Consider the following 21,758-nt stretch of genomic DNA (forward strand, 5'->3'; position numbering starts at 1 on the left):
TGTGTATGATTCTGAGTGTTGTTAGTCTAAAGGGGTGCCAGTTATCTTGAAAGAAAACTAGAGGATGGAAATATTTAACAGTAAACTACATTAATGCTAAACTTTCTAAAGCAAAAGCCCTTCCTTGCATTTTTAACCCAGAAGAAGCACACTATGGGTAAGTCGTTCTCCAGGATACCTGCACTGAAAAGGTGTTGTAGGAACAAAGTATCTAAATGGATCGTTTTCATGAGGAGCTGGCATTTACACCTAGGCAGGGAAGACTTCACTGATTTAGATCTTATTGATTCTGAATCTCTGGCTGTGGGACATTGCCGAGGCGTTCTGCTTTTTGCAATGTCTGTTAAAATAGGAACGGGTTATAAAAATTAACAAGGTAAGCAACATTTGAAATGGAGAAGCTTAATACCGCAGAGAATTACAAGGAGCACTTGCTTATGTTGAACAAATAGTGTCAGGAAAAGTATTTGTGGCCTGGAAGTAAGAACAGGAGATCACTGGATGTTCTCTAAAAGTAGTGCTGAGTTGACTTTCTATTGATAGACTGACTACCTCACAACGACTCTGTAGAGGCAGATGTTAACTTGCCAGATTTTTACTGAGCGGAGATGCCGACAATTTCTGTCCAGTGGAAAGAGAGAACCCTAAGGTTATAGTTTATTGCCCTGTTGAACATTTGAACACGAACCAGTTTTGTTCCTAAACCAGCATTCTTTCCTTAGCGTTCCTTTACACATCGCCTGTCGATATCTAGCTTTTCAAATGCTCTTTAAACTAGTTTTGACACCTTACTGGTTCCTTCGTTAAATAATTAGTTGGATAAAATCACTGGCATGTATTCATTTTAGATTTGCAGTGAAGATCTGATTTTGCTGTTTTGAAAATCATACTCTAATAAGAGCATGATTTTTAAATTCATCCAAGTAGCTCAGAAGCTATTAGTTAAGCAATATTTCCAAGTCACTAAATAAGGTGTTTTCTTAAAAAAAAAAAAAACAAAAAAACTTGGAAATTCATGAAGTTTGATCTATAAAAATATTGCAAATTTCAGCTTGTCATCATTTCTTTGTGTTAGTGTGAATTAGTGAGGTTTTGTTGCCTTGGTATGTCTAAGCGATCATCTGGATGTTATGTGTGTGACGTGTGTTACACATGTTATATATGTGTGTCATGTATGTGTTGTGTGTTATGTAACATCTGTATGTTATACATGGCAGTGCCTGTGATGTGTTCTTTGGCTGTGGTGCCTAAAATTACATGTATACATTTTTAAAAAATTAAACAACAGTAACAACACGATAGCCAAGATCATGGGGGTGGGGGGCAAATAGACTATAGTATGAAATATAAAAAATATAACAGGGATTACATCTGTCATGGGACAAAGGGAACTTTTAAAGTGCAGCATTATTATCAGGGTGCAAGGATAAACCACAGGCATGCAAGTTTTCCCAATTCATTCCGGAAATGCAAGCCAACATCACGCCAGCTGCTGAATGGAAACCAAGTCTTACTTAGCTGCTTCTGATGCTTCCCTCAGTTCTTCATCCAGTCTGCATGAGCAAAAAATGATTGGTGTCGAAAAGAAACAGAAAAGAAGCAAGCAGAGCATGAGAGAGTCGCCCAGCAAAGCAGAGCCAAACATAAGTGGAGCGTATGTGCTTCTAAAAACCATCGGCTGGAGCACTGAAACACCCTCCTTCAGTTAAATATGGTGTTTTAAGAACTCCCATTCAGTGTTTACATATGTTTCCTTTGCAAAGTCCTTCATTAAGGTAGATATCAAAGTTGCAAGGAGACTGGAAACATGCTGGCTGAGTAAAGCTGGAAACAGCCACATCAGTCTGCTGGGTACAGTTCAAGTTAGCTTGCAGCCTGGGCCAAGTCAGGGACGTGTCTGGTTTAGTAGGTTTCAGTTGCAAATCAGGTTGACCTCAACAGCTGTGCACACGAGACAAAGACTGGAAAAGATACACTATGAGCGACTGATAACGAGGACCTCTTAGGCAGCGTGTTGAGGTCACCCACAAGTAAGACACTGGTGTGCACATACAGAGGGTCCAGGGTGAATTGGAGATCAGGAGATTTTTTATTACCTCACACTTCTCTTATAAGATCTCTCTTCATCGTACCTTACGGGATAAAAAACAAATGTGGTGAGGAAAATGAGCAGACAGGTGAAACAACATGACAGGTCAGTGTGTTACAGAGCAGTCGAATCAGGAGAGAAAAAGCCTACCCAAATAATAATCAGATTGCCCTTTGGGAGAAATCTTATTTCCATTAGATATAATCAATGAGTTCAAATTTATAATTATGTACAGCCAATTCTCATTATTTGCAGATTCCATGTTTCCAAATTCGCCTACTTGCTAAACTGTATTTGCCGCCTCCGAATCAACACCTGTGGCACTTTCATGGCACTTGTGGATGGTCACAGTGTGGCCAAAAATCTATGTCACCTGACATGTGGGCTCCCGGCCAAGGTGGACGTGGGCCAGGCTCCGCCCTCTTGCCTCACCTCTCATACTGCAAACAAGTGTCCTTTTTACAGTCTGTGTAGTGCCATGGTTTCCTTATTTTTGCGCTTTCTGCTGGTGAATTCTTTGTTTAAAATGTTGCCCAAACACTGTACTGAAGTACCAGCTAGAGTTCCCCAGCACCAGAAGGCTGTGATGGGGCTTAGGGAGAAAATACATATGTTAGATAAGCTTTATTCAGGCCCGAGTTATGATGCTGTTGGCCACGAGTTTGGGGTTTGTTAGTCAATCAACCGTATCTATCAAGTAAAGTATCTTTAGACAGAAACGCACATAAAACAAGGTTATATATTAATCGGTAAATGGAAATGTTGTGACCAGGGACTCATGGAAACTTAGCCCTGTATTTCTCCCAGGAACAATGGTTCAGTATTTGCTGTTCAAACCCATAAGAACATCACTGCTGTGAATAACAAGATTTGACTGTAATCAATGACTATAAAATGATTCCAGATTTGGCTCGTTTCTCTGTAAGCCTTCTGATGACAGGCTCCATCCCGGCTGAATATTGGTGCTGGGATTAGCTGACATCAGATCCTCTGAATACGATTGTGTAACCGGAAGGAGCTGTAGGGCTTGTATCAATTTGGAAATGGCATAATATGAAAATGAGGCAATGAGGGTCAGTTACAGAAATGAGAGAAAGGACGTCCAGAGGAGATGGGTTGCGAAAGACGGGGGAAATCATGGGCCCGTGGGGAGGACAGGCATGGTAGTAAATGTCTTCCTCCAGAAGAAAATCTTTCCAAATGGAACTCTTATCTCCCAGACAAACTATTCCCAAACGAAGCTCTTGAAAACTGATATGTGATAAATGAAAAGTGCTTCAGGCATGCTTAACTTCTCAATTAAACTTTCCGGTATGACAACGAATCTCTAAAAGCAACACAGTTATATGATAAGGAACCTTCTGGACTGCCATTCTGTGCCTGGAGGCTTCCTGAATGCTCTGTGTGCACTGTCCTCATTCAGTCCTCAGGACCTTTCCATGAATCTCGTGCTCCTCACTTTCTCATTTTACGGACGCTGAAGCCAGACTCAGCGAGTTTGCAGCAGGTTGCCTGAAGCCTCAGAGAGGAGGTGGGAAGGTTCAGCTCTAAGGCTGAGCCTCCCGAGCCCATCTCTCCTCCAGCTGCCACGCCGGGGAAGCGCTGCCCTGCTTACCTAGAAGTGGCCAGTGCTCACTTCCACTTGAAGCGGGACCGTCTCTGTCTTCTTCTGCACAGGGAGACAGCGCTAGAGGTGGTGAGTGCTGCTCCAGTGCTTTTTAGTTTAAAGATTCTGGAGATGGGGCGCCCCTTTCCAAGGTGGCAGGCCAGAGCTGCGAGGTGTGCTGGGTGTGGGAACCCTATGAACCTAGTGAGGATTACGGCCACCACCGGGTTCTGTGAACGCTCTGCTTGATGCAGCTGAGCCCACTGGCAGTGCTAAAGCCAGTCCGTATCCTCTATTCATACCCGATATTGGGATGGAGGAAGACCAAATGCATCTACTCCTGAGTTTTGACTTTAGATGGATGTTTTACTTTTATTTATTTATTTTTTTAGTGGTTCTTTTAAAATTAATTAATTTATTTACTTTAATGGAGGTATTGGGGATGGAACCCAGGACCTTGTGCATGCTAAGCACACTCTCTACCACTGAACTGATACCCACCCCCCTAGATGGATATTTTAGGGGAGGTAAAGAAAACTGCTAGAAAAGGGCATGGGAATTTTGGTGCCAGGCTGACCTGGATTTGAATTCTAGTTCCATCTCCTCCTCGTTCCTACTTACACTTAGCACATCCCTTTCCTCAGGTATCTTCCTTATCTGTAAATGGGGGTTTACTGAGGGGATTAAACAAAGGATCTAAACAGAGCGCTTCTGTGCCCAGCTCAGCACAGGCACTTTAAATGAGAGTCTTTTCTTTCCAGTTTCCGTGCCACCCCCACCTTTTTTGGCAGGGTGGTGGTGAGAGGACTCATTTTTGGAGGCCCAAATTGGAAGGTCCATTTTGCTATCCATCTTCTGGAGGAAGATGGGGGTACCCTTGTCTGTTTTCTCTGAGCTGATGGTTACATATCCCCCACCCAGTTCAAATCAAACAGAAAACTAGTGAATCAGATGTAGTGAAGGGAAAACACGATCCACAGGAAACAACAGCTCTTTGCAACAATGAACCAGTTAGGAGGGCTCACTTTCCAGCATCGTGGACCAACCAGGCAGTTGTCTGGTTGACTGCTTACTCTTAATACTTTTGCAGCATAATCCTGCAACCCTCAGGAGCCATGCTTTCTTCCTACAGGCTGCTGCCGCCTCAGTCCCTGCACCGAGTAAGAAAACCATCCCTAACTGCGCCGCCCATCCCTCTCCTGTGTCTTCCACCTGAAGGGGAACCATGAAGAAAAAGGACTGAGAAAAAAACAGAGAAAAGGTAATTTTTTTTTCCTCTTTTCCTGGGGTCATCCAGAGAAATTACCTTATATAACGCAATAAAGAAATCCAAGCTACGCTCAAACCCTCTTGTGTCCGTGAGACGTGGGAGACACAAGTAACAGATACACTGATCACGTTAAATTTACGCTTTCTCCAAAATGGTAGTAAAGTCAGTGAGCAATCATGAACGTGAGCAGATATCACTAACAGCAAGATTATGTGAAAGAAGATCTCAAAGAACAGGACTTAAATCTTGAGGTTATAAGAAAAGACATCTATTTACTGGAGAATACCTAATGTTGTTTTAAATATAAGATAATGCCATCTCCCCGTATTCCAGATAGGAGTTATTTTCCAGTCTCCTCCTCTAGACATGCAATATTTCTTACCAAATCTTCGAACCGTCAGGACTTACTTGATGATGCTCTCTGGAATATGGATGCAGTCCATTGGGATCAGCCCACTGAGTTCTGATAAGCTACTGACATATTTAATTTTGCTGCTGAATTTTGAACTGAAGAAAAGAAGAAGAAAAAAGAGATTAGTCGTGCCATCATCCCCTCCCAAGGCTGCTGCCTCTGCCTGACAATGCTGATAGACTTGTCACCTTGCCCCAGAACTCTTACTAAGAAGGGCTGCATTGTTTGAGTGGTTACTATATGCCAGATTTTAAGTGGTTTATATAATATTAACTCATTTATTTCCCATTATAGCCCAGTGAGGTAGGTACTATTATTATTCTCTTTTTAAAGATAAGGAAACTCAAGACATAGGAAATTAAGTATCTGCTCAAGGTCTCACCTTCGGTAAGTGACAGAGCCTGGATTTAAACCAGGCATTCTGACTGCAGGGTCCACACTCTGGGACACACATGGCCTCCTGGTGGTTCCTGCCACTCTGAATGGTCACTGGTTTGGTTTATGGTTGGTTTGGTTTCGTTTACTTGTTTTTATCAAACACAAATGTTGTCATTAGTTCTTTCAGAATCTACCAAGGTTGATACATTTTTAAAGTATATATAAATTTATTTTCTTCTTTTTTTTTTTTTTTTTTTTTTAGTTTTAGTTTAAAAATTTTTTTAGGTTTTTTTTAAGTTTTAGTTTGGGAGTTCATTCCAGATGAACCAGTGTTCAAAAAACATGTTCCAATAATTAGATTTGAGTTACAAACGGCTTTCATCCAAATGTTGTCATTTCAAATGTGTGTCAGTGCACAGAAAACAACTTGCAAGGAGATCCCTGAAAGTGATAAGGGAATTTGCTTCTAGGGAAGCTTCTGGGGTTGGGAACAGAACTGGGAGTTGTGGAAGGAAGAATTTGGTCCTATCTCTCATGACTGGATGTTTTATAAGAAAAAGGCATTTTTGTATTATTAGTGTCATAGCAAACTAATTCTAAAAATGTATCATTCCAGTTGAAAGAGAACTTGATCAAGCATCAAACTTTCTTAGTCTCTCATGAAAAGGCCCCGTCAGCCTTCTGGGAGGATGCTGAGCTGTCTGCCACCTGAACTGCCTTCTGTTCAACTGCCGTGCATCCTGATAGGACGTCTTTTCAAGGTCATTTCTCTATACACTGTCTTTCACATTTCTCTTGCAGTTTTGACCCTGGGCCGTGAGTCTTGGGTGGACACACTACCAATGACATGCTCTCTTAGGTCACTTCCTTCCTCTGGAGGTTCTGAGCTACATTTTGGTTTTGATAAAAGGTGGAGTGGGTAGAATAAGAGGGTAGAAGTCATGCAAGGGGGAAACCTCCAGCTCTGGGGGTGCGTTCACTGGAATGGACTGTTCTCCAAACAGGCCATGTTCTTTCCTTCCTGGTGTATTTGTACCTGCTGCTTCCTCTTCCTCTACCTGTTTTTAGCTAGCCCATCCTATTCGTTTTTCAAAACTCGTTTTGCAGGCTCATTCTTTTGGAAAGACGCTCCTGATGCAGATTCTCAGTCCTCACGCTCCACCTGTTACCTTAAGCACCCCCGCAGCCTGAGTGACACCCCCTCGTGCTTCCTTTGTGCCTGGCTTATGACTGTTCACTAGCCGGCCGAGGTCAGCTGCCAGGCTGTGAGCCCCTTGAGGACAGCGGTTGAGCTGTGTAGTTCTCAGCCTCCAGCAGCTAACCCAGTGCTTGACACAGACAAACAATTCATTTAGAAAATGAAGTGGCCATATACCTCCATCACAGGTGTCACCCTTTAGCAGTGAAAAGACGTAGAATACGTTTTGGTGACTTTTTTTTTTTCCAAATTGAAAAGTTGCTTTCCCTGATTCACAGGGAGCTCTTTAAAGAGAATCTTACATGATGAAACTGTAGAATACAATGTTTAAGTACTCGAAATGCATTTTCTTTAGAATCAGGCGGGCACTGGGTTCAAGGCCTGAGTCTGTCATTTATTGGCTATGTTACCTTAGACCTGCGGTTGGCCAGCTAATTGACTGTTTTTAATAATCCTTGAGCTGAGAATGGTTTTTACATTTTTTAAATGGTTGAAAAATGATCCCAATGAGAATATTTTGTGACATGTAAAAAGTATCAGGAAATTCAGCTTCGGTGTTCATAAATCAAGTTTTACTGGCGCACAGCCACACTTACTTATTTCCATATTGTCTACAGCTGTTTTTGCCCTACCATGGCGGAGCTAAGGAGTTGTGATTGAGACCGTATGGCCCACAAAACCTAAAATATTATATCTGATCCTCTACAGAATGGGTTTGCTGGCTCCTGCTTTGGACAATTTATTTGACCTCACCTCACTGTTTTTTCCCATAACAGAAAGGGTAAATAGAACTTCCTTCAGAGGATTGTCATTAGAGTTAAATAAAATAATGCATGTAAATACTCCATAAATGTAAGCCATTATTGTATGTGATTTACCACAATACTACCTGCTACAATTTTAATATTGTTGTTGTAATTATTCTCCTCTTGCCACTCCCTTCAATAAGAAGTGTTGACTTATTTTATGGTAAGAATATTGAAAAATGATTATATTTATCAAGAAGAAACATGTTTGTTTTATAATTATAAGAGCTGAATTATTAAACAAACATCAGTGAACCAGTATCAATTCTAAAGTTTACTTTTTTGGTCATTGGAGTTTGTGTAAGCTTTTTATTATACATTGATTCCTACTCCCCTGTCAAAGCATTTTGTGCTATTATTAAAATAAATGCTTTTTGTGTATCTTAAAAGCTCATATTGTTTTTTAAAGTAACTTAACATGGTATATAGTAAAGAGCTAACCTTTGCCAGAGGAGAACTAGGTTGAATCCTGCTGTTCAGTTGTGGGAAGTAGGGAGTGGGAATGTTAAAGAAATACAAGTGAACACTGAACCAAAAAGATGGACTCTGGAAAGCACAGTAAAATCTATGTAAAAAAAAATATAAAGGATTTTAACCTTTAATTTTTTTCTCCAGAAGTGATCAGAATTTTTTCAGGGATTCATTAATAACTTTGAGACAGAAAAATTTTAATTTATCTAATTTGTATCCTGATGTTAGGCAAGACATTATTTTATCATCATCATAATGCATATTAATAATATATATAATATATAAATTACATTATTTAGTTGAAGTATAGCTGAGTCACATTAGTTCACAGTGATTCACTATTTTTATAGATTATATTCCATTTAAAGTTATTATAAAAGATTGGCTGTATTCCCCGTTGTACAATATACCCTTGTAGCTTATTTTATATAGAATAGTTTGTACGTTTTAATCACGTACACGTTTTGCCCCTCTGTTTTTAAAGCTCTCTAGAAAACCCATACTCTCTTTCATTTAACTGTTTCAGTCTTGGTAGATATGAGGCATATCTTCTTTTTTTTTTTTTTTTTTTTTTTTGCATTCCCCAAATAAAGGTTATATGGCAAGCTAACACAAAACAGATGAACAAATATTTACAGATCTGAACTGAATTTAAACCAAGAAGCCTCATGGATGACCAAAACAAAGCCTCAAAACGGCTGCTCAGACTCTGCCTGACTTTAGTGTCCTGCCTGGTATTTGTTCAGAAGCAACAGAACAATTAAGACGTGGCTTCGGTTTCTGTCCTTGGTTTGTCTTTATTTTCCATTGTCATGCTACTCTACTACCTCGCTGATTCTCGACACAATACCGTATTACTTTAAAAGTAATCTATCTGTTCCCTTTTGTAATATGGCATGGAAATCCTACTATTTCACCTTCTGTGTTTACAGCAAGCAACACAGAGGTCATGCTTTATAATCATGGGGGGAAAATATTCATTATGAACTAATGCTCACTCATACTTAGAGTCTTGCTGGACAGTCCATAGTATCTTTTCAGGAAAGGCAGAGGCAAAATGTATTTTCCTAAATACTCTCTTGGTTTGTGAATTTTTGTTTCTAAGACAATGAATACATATTTTTAAAAACCACTAGTAGTAATTTTACTTTTACTGTAAGAATGACCATACCTTATAAAAGGTCGTGTCACTGCAAGGATTGTTCTGATGAACCAAGAGGGATGAACAATGATGAATGATTTCAAATTCTTCCGCAGCCTGTTTTCAAAAAAGAAAAAAAATTACTTATAACCTATTTTGAGTAGGAATTAAAACAAAGTCTATCCCCAAACAAGAATATATTTTATATATATATAAGGAGATATATATATAGGGAGTTCTACACAAGATACTATTATCTGGTAGGGAGGTACAGAATGTCATGATTAATAAAGAGAATTTAAAAATTTTTGAAGTATAATTTGAAACTTGTATGATTCAAACCTCATTTTCCCATAGAAATAAATGTAAAACAGAATGGTTGTATTCCTGGAGTGCACAAATCTATAACCATCATGGCCTATTTTTGTTTAGCAGTGCTTTTCATTCTTGTCAGCATTTTCTTTACTATTTTGAAATGAATACACTCTTGCTAGCAACACAGCCAACCTGTTCTACTGAGCCTTGGTTTCTTCTGTGTCCTGAAAATAGTAGCAGTGTTTCATGTGGTTGGTTGGCCTTCAGATGATCATTTTAACATTTCTGGTAATTCAGGAATACTTTTCAGCATTAGCAATGCTACTTTATGTATTAGGTGATTGAATGGATTTTAGGTACTGTAACAGGGCACTCACATGTTGCTATGGCAGGGGCCGCACCTGAGGGGATACCACACCTATGGCAGACATCATACGTGTGTATGCTTATTATGACAAGGTAGATGGCAATAATGTGTTTTGTTCTAATAAAACCAGCATGGATGGAAGTGATGTGTCTTGAGGAAGGGGCTCCCTAAGGACTAGAATTAACAGAGAATGTTGAAATAAGAGCAGAATGGTTGCCTAAGTCACAACAGTCCCAGAGCACAAAAGCAGCACCCAGGACACACGATACCAGGAGACTGGTCTGTCAGCTCCAGATGTGCCTCCATGTGGCAAGAGCATATGATACTTTAAAATACTTGGTCGCCAATTTTGAGATTATAACATTTAATAAAATCTGAGGAAGTTCTGCTATATTTCAAATTCGGGGCATCAAGTGACACTTTTCATTAATGTTTTTATAATTTATCATCTCAAATCTGCATGAATTTAGTGTTCCTCAATTGTGATTGCATTCTGGTAAATTAAGAGGTCATCAGAGGTGGGAGTTACTGAGGAAGTCAAAATAGCGACGAAATCATGGAGGCAACATACCGTCTGTCAATCATCTGGTAGCATTTCTTCATCCAGCCTAGCCCTGGCATCTTCCGTCGTGGAGTTGCACCATTCAGGTACACAATCATGTAGTCTTCAGCTACCATCAGCTCTAAAGTACTTATTACATATCTGATCACAGGAAGGAAGAGGATTGTCTTTAGTTCCCACATGAAAGAGTTCATCTCATTTCCCATAATTATATAACATTTAAATTACAGGGTGCATGACATTTAAGAATGGTTGCCCATATCACCTCTTCACCTGGAGAAGAGTGAAGTTACCTAAGATCATTTCTCTGAGAGTGAGTATTACTCATTTATTTGTATGATTATCTTTTTTCTTTTGTTTTTTAAATGCAGGTACACTTGAAAAATGTGTGGGTTGGAAATCTGACCTTCAGAAATGTCAACAGTGTTCTTCTATACTAAGGGCAAGTCAGATTAAGTAAAGGCAGGTATAAATGGAGTCAGGTTATCACCAGTTGACTAAGAACATGTTATCAGGGAACAAAAATAACACTTCACCCAAAGGCTGTTACATAAATTTTTAACTACAGGCCAAACTGTTCATTTTGTTTTCAGCTCGCTCTACTGACAAAACAGCTCCTCTGAAGCTTCTGGTCGCGTGAGCAATTTTCCTTGACACAAATTTCATCAACTTCTAATCAAAGGCTTAGCATATTCTACATCATCTATTTCCCTTTATTAAAGACGCTCTATCTGCCATGTACATGCCCACAGACATTAACTCAAAGCACTTTGTCATAAGCATCACTCACAGGAAAAGATTTTCCATGACATAGTGGTAATCCGCCCGACTGCTGTCTGGCAGAAAACAGGCGGCAAACACAATGATGGCATTTAGGCCGTCCCCATAGTATCCTGGGGGACAGACAGAAAGACATTTGTAACCAATTGAAAGCTCTTAACAAGATAATACTTAACCAGAAGGATAAATCTGGACGCCTTGGCAAGTGTGTGGATGTGGATGTCACAGGTAAATCTTTAAAAAAGCATTGTGTGGATGCTGCTTCTCTAAATACATGCACATACAGTCATCTTTCAGTGGTTAAGGCATGTTATATAGATTCTTAAATATACAGTGTGAATATATCTGCATCTATAGAGTCTCCCTATTGTGGATGATTATGTGTGTTGTAAATAGTCATAAGTGGGTGTATAAATATTAACTTATCAAAGGATGGGGGAGCAACATTTTTTTTACTTAAGGGCTAATTTATAGAATAAAAAAGCTAATTGACATATTTATTCTTTCCTTTAGTGGCTATGGAAAGGGTTCTGTTTTATCCTCTTTAGCTCCTCCCAGTTTTAGGCCCTGATCGATCTGCAGGAAAAATTTAGTCACTGAACTGCTGTATAATCTGAGACTCACATGCTCCGTTGACCAGATACCAGTGAGTAGAACAGGAAAACACCTTGACTTTGATTTTGAGGCCTGGTGTACTTGCCCGGAGCTTCCCTGGGATCTCCAGGCTCAACAGACAGGTCCGGGGTACATTCTGGTCAGGCCTAGAATAACTGAGCACAGAGTTCAGAGCCTAGACCCTTAAGAAGAGGGCAGACTCAAGAAGGGACTGGTTAAAGGATGCCTCTCTTTGAGTTTTATGAAAAGGTGTGCTTTCGGGAAAACTTGAGAATGACTCCCTGGTCGTACGTGTTTACTGGTCAGGGAGGGAGGGGGTGAGAGCCGTTTGCGGGTGGCCGCAGGAGAGCGGAGGCAAGTGTGGCCGTTGAAATGTCAAGGGCTGAGGAAAATGGACAGACGTCTCAGGACATTTTACCCCCTTGTGACAGCTCTGCCCTGTCCTTTCAGCAAGCTCTGTGCTCCCTGAGAGCTCAGCTTTAAAACTCATGGCAAGTGGCGGTCAAACCGCCACAGGTGTGTGTATGGAATCTTAGCATGTCTTCCAGACTTAAAAATGGAAGCCATGCCCTGTATTTTTATTTTTTAATAGCCTTTTAAAAATATCTGTGCTATGTGTCATGTAACATAGTTCTGGACTTCAGAATCAGCAAATAGAGATCTCAAAGCTTTGAGTTGGAGGACAGGGCACACCCATAAACCTGATCAGAACTCAGTGTGTTTCAGTTTTTCAGAACTCCACAAATACCCCTCTGGTGATTACAAGGCAGTGAAATAGTGGCTGGATATAGATTTGGATGGGCTTAACTCTTGAAAAGCAGTTTAATAAGATGTTCTCTACAAGAATAGAGAGTATGACTCCACCACAAAAGAGGTGGGGAAGAAAGCAATACCAACTAAAAATACATCAAATTATGGGTTTGTGTATGTTACCAATTTGAGGTGGTTGTAGACGGTGTTTATGCTACACATCTTAGAAGATGCTACCTATGTCAGTATACACCTGAGGCAACACATGTTTGCAAAACAGGATTGCAGTAGCTTCCCTCTGGATTTTTCACGCTCGTTCCATCTTATCCAGTATTGGGGTATTTACCAACTGCTTGTTAGAATGTGGTATGAAGGAAAATGGCAGAAGGAGATATATTTTAATACAAGTGCTTGTTCCACCAAACAGTTTCATTTAGGGAGATTCATAACAGAATAGAAATCCACACGGGACAGGGTGGCCCAGTGACAATGAATCTGAGCACCACGAAAGTGTGCAGGTCAGACCTAGCACAGTGAAAAAGACCAGGTTCGTGAAAAGAAACAGCAGACCTAGTGATCCATCTTAGAAACAAGGACAACAGCATCCTTTCAAAAGCATCTTTCTGAACATGGCTGTCTGGCTCCAGGGTGTCAGGATAATTTCAAGATCGTGACTGCTCAGTTCCTTTGGTTTCTTTTTCTATTTCTGGAGAATTTCTAAGAATGTGGCTTTTTTTTTTTTTTGAGGAAAGACTGAGGTTTGTAAACAGTACTTCAGAAGTCATCCCACATGGCAGTTCAGCTCTGCGTGTCACTGTTGTCTGTCCTTGGAATGCTGTAGCGTCGTGTTTGCTTGGGTTCATCTAACCGAAGGAATTCTTAAGGATTAACTTACCACTTCCTGATCATTGTCTAAGTCAGGAATGTCTCTTGCTATAAAGAAAAATTACTGAAATTTACACATGAAAATGGATTTTTGCACTTTGAGGCAGAGGAACTGTAGGAAGGGAAGAAGTGGCAAAAGAAAGAAGAAGACAAGAAGAGAGGGGGAGATGGAAGGTGTAAGGAAGGAAAGAGAAGCTTTCCTTGTGCAAGTTTTCCTTCTCAGTCCAGAGTCAGGCTCTGGAGCTACTTCCGGCAACAGTCACTGGCAAAGTGCAGTAACTAGAATGAACAGGACCATTTGTGTTTCGATCCTTGCCTACGCCTTCAAGCGGCTCATCTAACCCAATTTCTACGCTTAAGATGCAGCTGACTCAAGTGAAGTTGCCTGTCAACAAGTGCACAGTTCACCTGAGGCTCAGGTTTTTTTTTTTAAACATGTACTTATCAGACTCTCCTCTCAGTAATGGTGAAGCAAATTCAGGGTGTGTGCACTGAGGTACATGAGCCATCCCACCACGGGGTCTCCTGCCACCCTCAGAAGCAACGGTGCAAACCTTACCTGAGGTCGAACAGACAGGCATGAAAGGGTGGAACACAAGTTTGCCGGCCAACAAATGGGATGGGGAGAGAAGGAAAGATGCCACAGTCTCAACCAAAAACACACACACACACCCCCCAGCCTGCAACTCTTGTCCGCATTCTTTCCAGGATCATTTGTCCAGCAACACTGCAGAGAAGGTTACCTGAGTCTCCTATAATGAAATAAGAGAAGTAAAAACACAAGAAAGGAAACTCCTCATTACAATGCTTTGGCGTGACTGCCCTTGTTTATTTCATCGTGTTCCCTGCTTCTGGTTCAGAAACACCAGTTCTGGCCTCAGAATGACCCCACGCTATTGGCTGATCCAAACCACCCAGACCTCTCTTTGCTTTTTTATTCAAGCAGATGGCAGGGCTATTACTCATGGGCTTGGAGGAGGGGACACTGGCTTTGAGATCACCCTTTTTGGACAGTGGAAGTAACCGAGGCCCAGGGGAGTGAAGTGATGTACCGAGGTCACAGACTGATCAGTGGCCAAGATGGATTTTGAAGCCGGACCTACAGTGTGTCCCAGGCCTCTGGCCACAGCTCATGTCAAGGCCACCAAAGCTGAAGGCCGAATTATTTGCTCCAATACTGCTCTCACCCACAGACGTTCCCAGCTAGGGTGCACACTTGCAGGGCCTGGCAGTGCAGCAAACTCAGGCAGCTCTTTTAATCACCCCCATCTTGCCATCCTGCTGCACAGAGCACAGTACAGCTGGTGCCTTCCTACTGGCCTGAGTGGGAAAACATCCTCAGAGCAGAGTGCAAGGCACCGAAACATCTTTGTTCACTACGGAGTGCTGCTTTTTAAATGCTCGTCAGAAGCCAGGGATGGCCAGTTCAATGGACTGGTAACCGGGCAGTGTGACTTGATCATCATTAAGGTCTGGGAAAGTGGCGTGAGCCTCCAGCGCAGCAGACAAAGCTTTGGCAAATTCAGAAGCAACACGGGAACTGTCTTCCCCTACGGAGCACAAAAGCTGTCTGGGGTCGAGGAAGAAGGGGCATCTCGCTAACGTTCCGGGGGGTGCGGCGCAGTACCCTCATGCAGTCTGGTGCCTGGAGCAGGCCGAGGCAGAGCTGGGGACAGGAGAGGAGCCTTCTCTCTCAAACAAACCAGACAGTCATACAGACGAGAAGACGAGCTCACGACACAGACAGGAGAGGAGCGAGTGCCGAGGGGAGGAGTGGCGGGGATGGAGGGCACAGCAAACCATGTTAGCCCTGAGGTATGCAGTGAATTTTGACAAAGAATGTGACAGGCAGAAGCAGTGGCTTTTTCCGACCCCAGAGTGCTGACAATAACCAGTCTCTCCTGACTCAGGCGCCGGACCCACGGGCTAAGCCCACCCACCTCCCACAGCTAACTTCACCGCGGCGTAAATGCAGCAGGGATTGTCACTGGGTGACTGGGATTTACTTTGAGAGACTTTCCTCCATTTCTTGTAGCTTTCCGAATGCACAAAGGCCAGCCTTTGTTTTGGTTTGCTTGCTCTTTATTTCTAAAAAGCAAACAAACCAGACGTACCCAACGGGTGGGACAAAGGAGGCCTGACATTCTGGCAAGATGCGGCTGGTGTTCGGGTTGTGGTTTTCATTAGGAGAACACCATGGCTGACGCTGGGGCCAGCCGTCCATCACTTGTGGCAGGATCAGGCCTGCTCCCATTGTGATGGGAAAAGTCTCCCTTAGAGGAAGCTGCCCCAGCCCCACGGCAGCTGTCACCGGGCTCTGTCACCACTTCAGGTCAAATGGTGGGGCAGGAAAAAGGGAGGTCACGGCCAGGGGCACCTAGATTCCTTCACCATCAAGGGTGGGGCCCTGGGTAGTCTTCCCATGGGACGTAGCCATGCATGGAGCAGAGAGTGGAAAATGTGTGGTGGAGGGAAGTCTGAGTGAAAAAACAAGATGCCCTTCTGCTTGTTAGAAAACAAAAGCTCTGGGTTTAATGCAACGCCAAGATGCTTATTTCCCTGTCCTTGTTAAGGAAGCGAGAAAGCTGCCTTGTCAGCTTACACTTTTTCTAGAACAGCCGAGTGGTGAGGGTGGTGCCCCAGGACCACAGCAAAGTCATGCATGCAGTTGAAAAACCAAGCAGCCATTTACGTCTCCTGAAGCTGACAACAGCGAATGTGTTGCCTGTGCTCATCTGACTTTTTTGTGAAGCCCACATTAACCAAGCCTCCTGGAGCACCGCAGAAGCAACGAAAACACCAAACAGAGCCTTTTCTCTCTCCCTTGTCCCTCCCAAAGCAAGTGGAGGCTTGGGCGGAAAGTGGCTGTGGTCAGGCACAGATGTAATGGGGAAAAAAAAAGACCAAGCTGAATCTTAAAAGATGTCCTAAAGCTTCTGAAGAGGATTCAAAAGATTGCCCTGGGATTAGAAGCACCTCTGGAGTCGTGACCTTGCTGCAGGCCATGGGAGGATGGACTCGAAAACAGCACAGTCAAGCCCTACAGGCCGCTGGCATGGATTCCAGACACAAAGCACTCAGCTGGGCAACCGTGGCTTTCAAGGAATTCGCACAGAAGATTAGAGCTATCAGACACACGGTGTGAAAAGCACTTTTGTAGTGGGCTTTCCGATGTTTATCGAATTGAGTGTGAAATAATACTCTTGGCTCTTCGGGGCCCTGAATGTTGACCGCCCAGTAGGGTCTTGGGACATCATGCTGCTGAGAACCCTACTTTAACTTCTAGTTAAAAAACTAGATCTGCCCCGCTCCTCGCTTCCCAGATTCGCACAGAACTTGGTTACCTCCATGAGAAATGACTCTCCTGTAGGGCTCGATGACTTTCATGTCAATCCGCTGCTCCTGTTCGCCAATCACCACGGTCCTCCACAGCCGGTTGTCCTCCCGCTCCTCCTCCGCCGTGTACTCTGGAATAGACTCGGACTCCTGGCTGGAGTCTTTGTTGGCCGTGGGATCCTCTGGAAATGAAGCACAGAGCAGGGCTGAAGGAGCAAGACCTCCGAGTTGAGGCAGTTCTGTTGCCCCAAAAGGAAAAGACCCCAGTTCTTGCCGGACCCAAAAAAGCAGATCACAGTCAGGAGACGAAGAGCGCTGTGTAGCAAAATATTTTAAAGGGTTTATTTAGGAAAAGAAAAGCACACCTCCGAGAACACGAGGTGGGCGGACCGCAGGGGGGACGCAGAGGACTTTACCCCTTTCTCTTGTACCCTGGCTTAGAGGTGGTTCTTTGATTGACTGATGGCTCTTGACCCTGGAATGCTTAGTCAGGTTTGGCCCCTTTGCAAACGTCCTTACCCACATGTACACAGAAGAACCCATGGGGAGGCGGGGCTGAACCTCAATCAATGCTAATTATAGTACAGTGAGCATTGGGTCACGTCCAGTTAAGTTTTTTTGCTACTGCACAGTTATGGTTGTCAGGTTTTAACTGTTTTTTTTTGCTGACACTCATTTAGAAGAAGTAAAATCCCTTTATGCTGGAGGCAGGCATAGTACCATCTTCCAGACCATCCTCCCTCCCCTCCACCTATCTGCCCGGTGCCCCCACTTAATCTGACTACCCAACAGCTCAACAGCTAGCTCCCTCCTGGCAGAGTCAACCAGATGGTGCTCCCTGTTACATGTAACCCTGATAGTGCTGAACACCGTCCTGACCACATGAAGGATACTCAGTGAAGTCTTACTGATTGATTGAACAACCATATCCACTGACAGGAAGAGAGCTGGGGCTGTCTTGTGTCTGTACTGGGCCAGTGGGGTGTAGGCTGATACCAGCTCCGCCTTGATCACACAGGTTGTAGACTGCAGAGTCTTTCATCAGGCCCAGATAATCTTGCTTTCCTTGGGCCCAGTCTCCTGGTGCATCCTGAGTGCGCAGAGCGTTTTGGGGGCCCTCCACTTGCTATCTTGATGATAGACTGCCAGTCTTGACCCCCCCCCCCCACTCTAAGACTCTTACAATGGGGTTGAATCCCCTTCCCCTGAGGGAGCACATCTGGACATGAATTTGGTATTACTTCCTATAAATCTTTCAACATATGCTACACAGATTTTACAGTGAGCCAGAAACCACCCTGTAGACCAGGAGTGCTCCAAGGTCAAAAATTCACGAGACACCTATTTGTGAGTGGGTGCCCAAGGCAACAAAAAAGCCCACTGAGTTTTCTTGGCGGAGAAACTTACTACCCACTCTTGTGCATCCAAAAAAAAGCAACCATATGACTTTTTTTTTTTTTTAAAGAATAAGCAACAGTTGTTTCTGTTTTTACTTCAAGTCCTAGTAGAGTTTAACAATGGTTATTCTTGCTATGTCTAAGTAACCTGGAAAGAAAGATGATAACTTTCACAGTAATTCTGTGAGATATCATCATTTTTAACTTTCCATCCATGGGGCGTGGCCTTTGCTTTGCACTGTGCTTGTGCTTTCCCGTGGTACTTTGATAGTAAGAACAGCAATGCTCTATTAAGCATTTACAATGGGAGGTGTTATGAGAGACCTGATACCCATGGAAAGACTCTGAAGTGACTACCTCAGGTCACAGAGTTGGGAAGCAAATATAATCCAGCCCTTCCCTTTTGTACTCTCCTGAGCCACCACACTGTACCTTGAATGCGTGACTGTCTCATCCTCATTCATTTCACTACGAGGCAGTGAGTTCCTTGGGCTAAGGAACTGGGCCAGAATTACCTTTAATATCTGCCTCCAGCAACCCACGCCACACTCAGCTTGGAAACCTGCAGAGAGCACTCAGTAAAACTTGGGAGGGTGAGCGGGTAAATAAAGCTTGGACAAGTTCCTGGAAATACAGGTCATCTGTCAGGGAGCCACAACAAAGCCATTGTTTCAGAAGGTTCCGCAAGACATTCGGACGTGTCTAATTACCTGTGACTTAGAATAGCAAAATGAAGTCCAGCTTCACGGAAGCAGTCCCAGCCTTTTGGGCCAACACAAACAGCTACCAGCACCTTGCCTCACTCTGCCTTTCTCTGTGTTCCCACGAACGCTTGCAGCAACCTTGGCTTCCGCTCCAGCGCTGTGTCACTTGTCCAAATCCATCCATCTGCCCTGGACTCCCTGTCTAGGGGTCCCTTCCTGCCTCTCCCTTCCTACTTGGGTTAAGGACCCTGGATACTCAGCTCTTCCCAGGACCCTGTTTTCCCTCTGGGCTCTGCTCCCTCCGAACTCAGGGCTCTGATGGGGGTCTGTCTCCCGATGCTCCTGTACACACGTGCTCTCCCCTGCCGTCAGCTCCCCGTGCAGCAGCCCCTCTTCATCCTGTTTGGGACTTCCTGGCCTGCTCTAACTTGACCCCGGTGAGCGGTATGGGGTTGTGTTGTCTTCTGCATGCTTTAACTGAGGCTACTTTGTTAAAAAAAATTTTTTTTTTTGGTATGGTTTGTTCTCTTTCCTGGTTATAAAAATAAAACACACTAGTAAAAGTGCAAGCAATACAGAAATTGTTCATGAAAACAGCAAAAATCGCCAACGCCCCTCTCTCACTGTTTGCTGTGTAGTCTTTCTAGGCGCGTGTGCACATAATTTTTCCCCCCAGAAAGTATGATTATTCTGTATATTCTGCATGTTCTATGCATACCGTATGTCTACTGTGACAGCATAGGCTCCTTCTTGTCTCAGCGAATGTAAACTCTACTCACCCTAGAGTACTCCATTGACCGGTGTCTTTAGGTTTGTCAATCCTATAGTGATGGGAACTCAGTTTTATTCTATTTTGTTGGTGGTTGTTTCTTATAAAGAATTTGCTGCAGTAAGTGTCTCTGTAAAGGTACGTAACCTCTTTTGTGCACATACTACTGTAAGTTAGCTTTCTGGCCATGGAGTGCTGGGTCAGAGGGTATAAGCACTGAAAGGTTTTATGAACATTTTTACCCTTGAATATATCACACCATACGGCACGAGAGTACCTGTCTCCTCACACTACCAAAGACACAGGGGGTTATCGAGGTTTTTACCCCTGCAACATTCAGGGTGAAACAACTCTCTTTGTTATTTTAGTGTATATTTAATTATGAAAGAAGATGAGAATGTTTGTGTTTATTAGCTATTTATATTTCTCTTAAATAAATAAATAAACAAACCTAGTTCACCACCCACCACCACCAAAAAAAAAAATCTGTTGTTCCTCTTACTGGCAGGGAGGCACCTGGCAAATCCGTTGCCTATTGTGGTCCTTACTGATTTGTTGGCATCCTCTATATAGAACTGTGTCACGTATTTCAATTATTTTCCTGCCTCATGCTTAGCTTTTGAATTGGTGAATTTTTTCTAGTTAGGAATATAATATTTTTACATAGTTAACTTTGTTGATTTTTGTCTTTAAGTTATTTGATTGTTGTATCAGAGTAAGAAATGATACTCCTACCTTAAAGGTATGTATGTATCCATGAACACATTTCCCTACAGTTTATTTTTAAAAACAGCCTTATTACTCATTTTGGTATATAAGTTCAAGGCTGGACGTTTTTATGAAATGTTATTCCTAGTGTTTCAGAGAGTGAGAGCGGCCAAGTTGGTACGGCCCCTTTTCCTTCCTTACTTCTTCTGATTGATGTAAATTAAGAAAAAGAAAAAGGAAAAGAGTTGCATAAGAGCTAGGGGTATAGTAAAGTTTCTTAAGGTGTTCATTTCTGGAGTTCAACAATATAAGCTAGTAAGAAGTAGAGCTCCTTTACTCCCTTGAAAGAACAGTATCTTCCTGATCGTAATAATTCTTCTGCTGTAACTATAAATTACCATCCTCCCCCACAGCCATCATTTCCTCACTTTCTCACTGTTTTCAAAAATTTCAGGTCTCATTTAACGCTCTACCCCTAGGCCCTCCAAATTTAATTTTGGTCTCATGCCCTCTCCACTAAGAAATGCTTGATTTCCTTGTCTCTTTTTCTCAGGAGCAAGCTTTCCCCCCTGGCGACTGCTGCAGTCAGTCAGGCCCTGGCACACAGGGGAGACGTTAACTTGAACATTTTCCTTTCTTTTCTTTTTTTGTGAGATGTTTTAGTACACGAGCACCTGAATATCCTGTGCTACAGAGATCACAGTGAGGTCTCCATCACTGGTGTTCATACGGACTCACTAGATGATGTCAGCTGTGACCTTCCAGGAGGGACAAAGGTCTGCAAAGGGGGCGAGCTTTCTATGTTGTGATCTTGCACTGAGAATATGAATAATCTGAAAATGCCTTTTAAACTTTTAAAAAGTCTTTTAAACTTCCATGTTTGAACTCAAAAAAAAAAATGTTTTTTTTAAGCCAAAGAGCCTCTTTATTTGTATTGCCTTTTAGGAATCACTCCCAGGAAGAAAATGAGTTTAGATTTTATTCATGGCATATTTGATCACTAACACAGGCATAACTGTATGACCCTTGAACATGCTCTGTATTAGTCCAGATTACTGATTTGGAGAACTTTAAGTTGAATATTACTAATTTAATGTGTGGGAGTGCTTTCTAAATGACACTCATCATTCAAGACATGTTTACTATTATGCCAAATACCCTAGAGGATTTATAAACTAACTTTTAATTTTCATTTCTAG

The 21,758-nt window shown here is 42.6% G+C and overlaps 2 protein-coding genes across 8 annotated transcripts in view; one reads left to right on the top strand and one right to left on the bottom strand.

Annotated features, from left to right (window-relative positions):
- GCNT1 (glucosaminyl (N-acetyl) transferase 1) overlaps nt 1-5,033 on the top strand; it is a 122,885-nt gene extending 117,852 nt beyond the window's left edge. Inside the window, exon 4 of the transcript XR_012506403.1 lies at nt 4,828-5,033. The gene's annotated coding sequence lies outside the window, so the exon portion shown is untranslated. The remainder of the gene's footprint in view (nt 1-4,827) is intronic.
- Nucleotides 1-21,758, bottom strand: part of PRUNE2 (prune homolog 2 with BCH domain) — a 233,525-nt gene that overhangs the window by 10,343 nt on the left and 201,424 nt on the right. For 3 of the 7 annotated variants that reach the window (XM_074361731.1, XM_045515148.2, XM_074361733.1), the window contains 6 exons: nt 16,990-17,163; nt 11,406-11,508; nt 10,625-10,756; nt 9,402-9,488; nt 5,374-5,472; nt 2,097-2,132 (listed from right to left, as the gene is read on the bottom strand). In XM_074361731.1, the coding sequence (XP_074217832.1) occupies nt 2,097-2,132; nt 5,374-5,472; nt 9,402-9,488; nt 10,625-10,756; nt 11,406-11,508; nt 16,990-17,163 (631 nt within the window). Of the gene's footprint in view, nt 1-1,311; nt 1,554-2,096; nt 2,133-5,373; nt 5,473-9,401; nt 9,489-10,624; nt 10,757-11,405; nt 11,509-13,473; nt 14,398-16,989; nt 17,164-21,758 lie in introns of those variants that run through there. The other 4 variants (XM_045515150.2, XM_074361730.1, XM_074361729.1 and 1 more) reach the window with 3 other exon arrangements.

The sequence above is a fragment of the Camelus bactrianus genome, chromosome 4 (assembly GCF_048773025.1).
Source record: "Camelus bactrianus isolate YW-2024 breed Bactrian camel chromosome 4, ASM4877302v1, whole genome shotgun sequence".
Lineage (NCBI taxonomy): Eukaryota > Metazoa > Chordata > Mammalia > Artiodactyla > Camelidae > Camelus > Camelus bactrianus.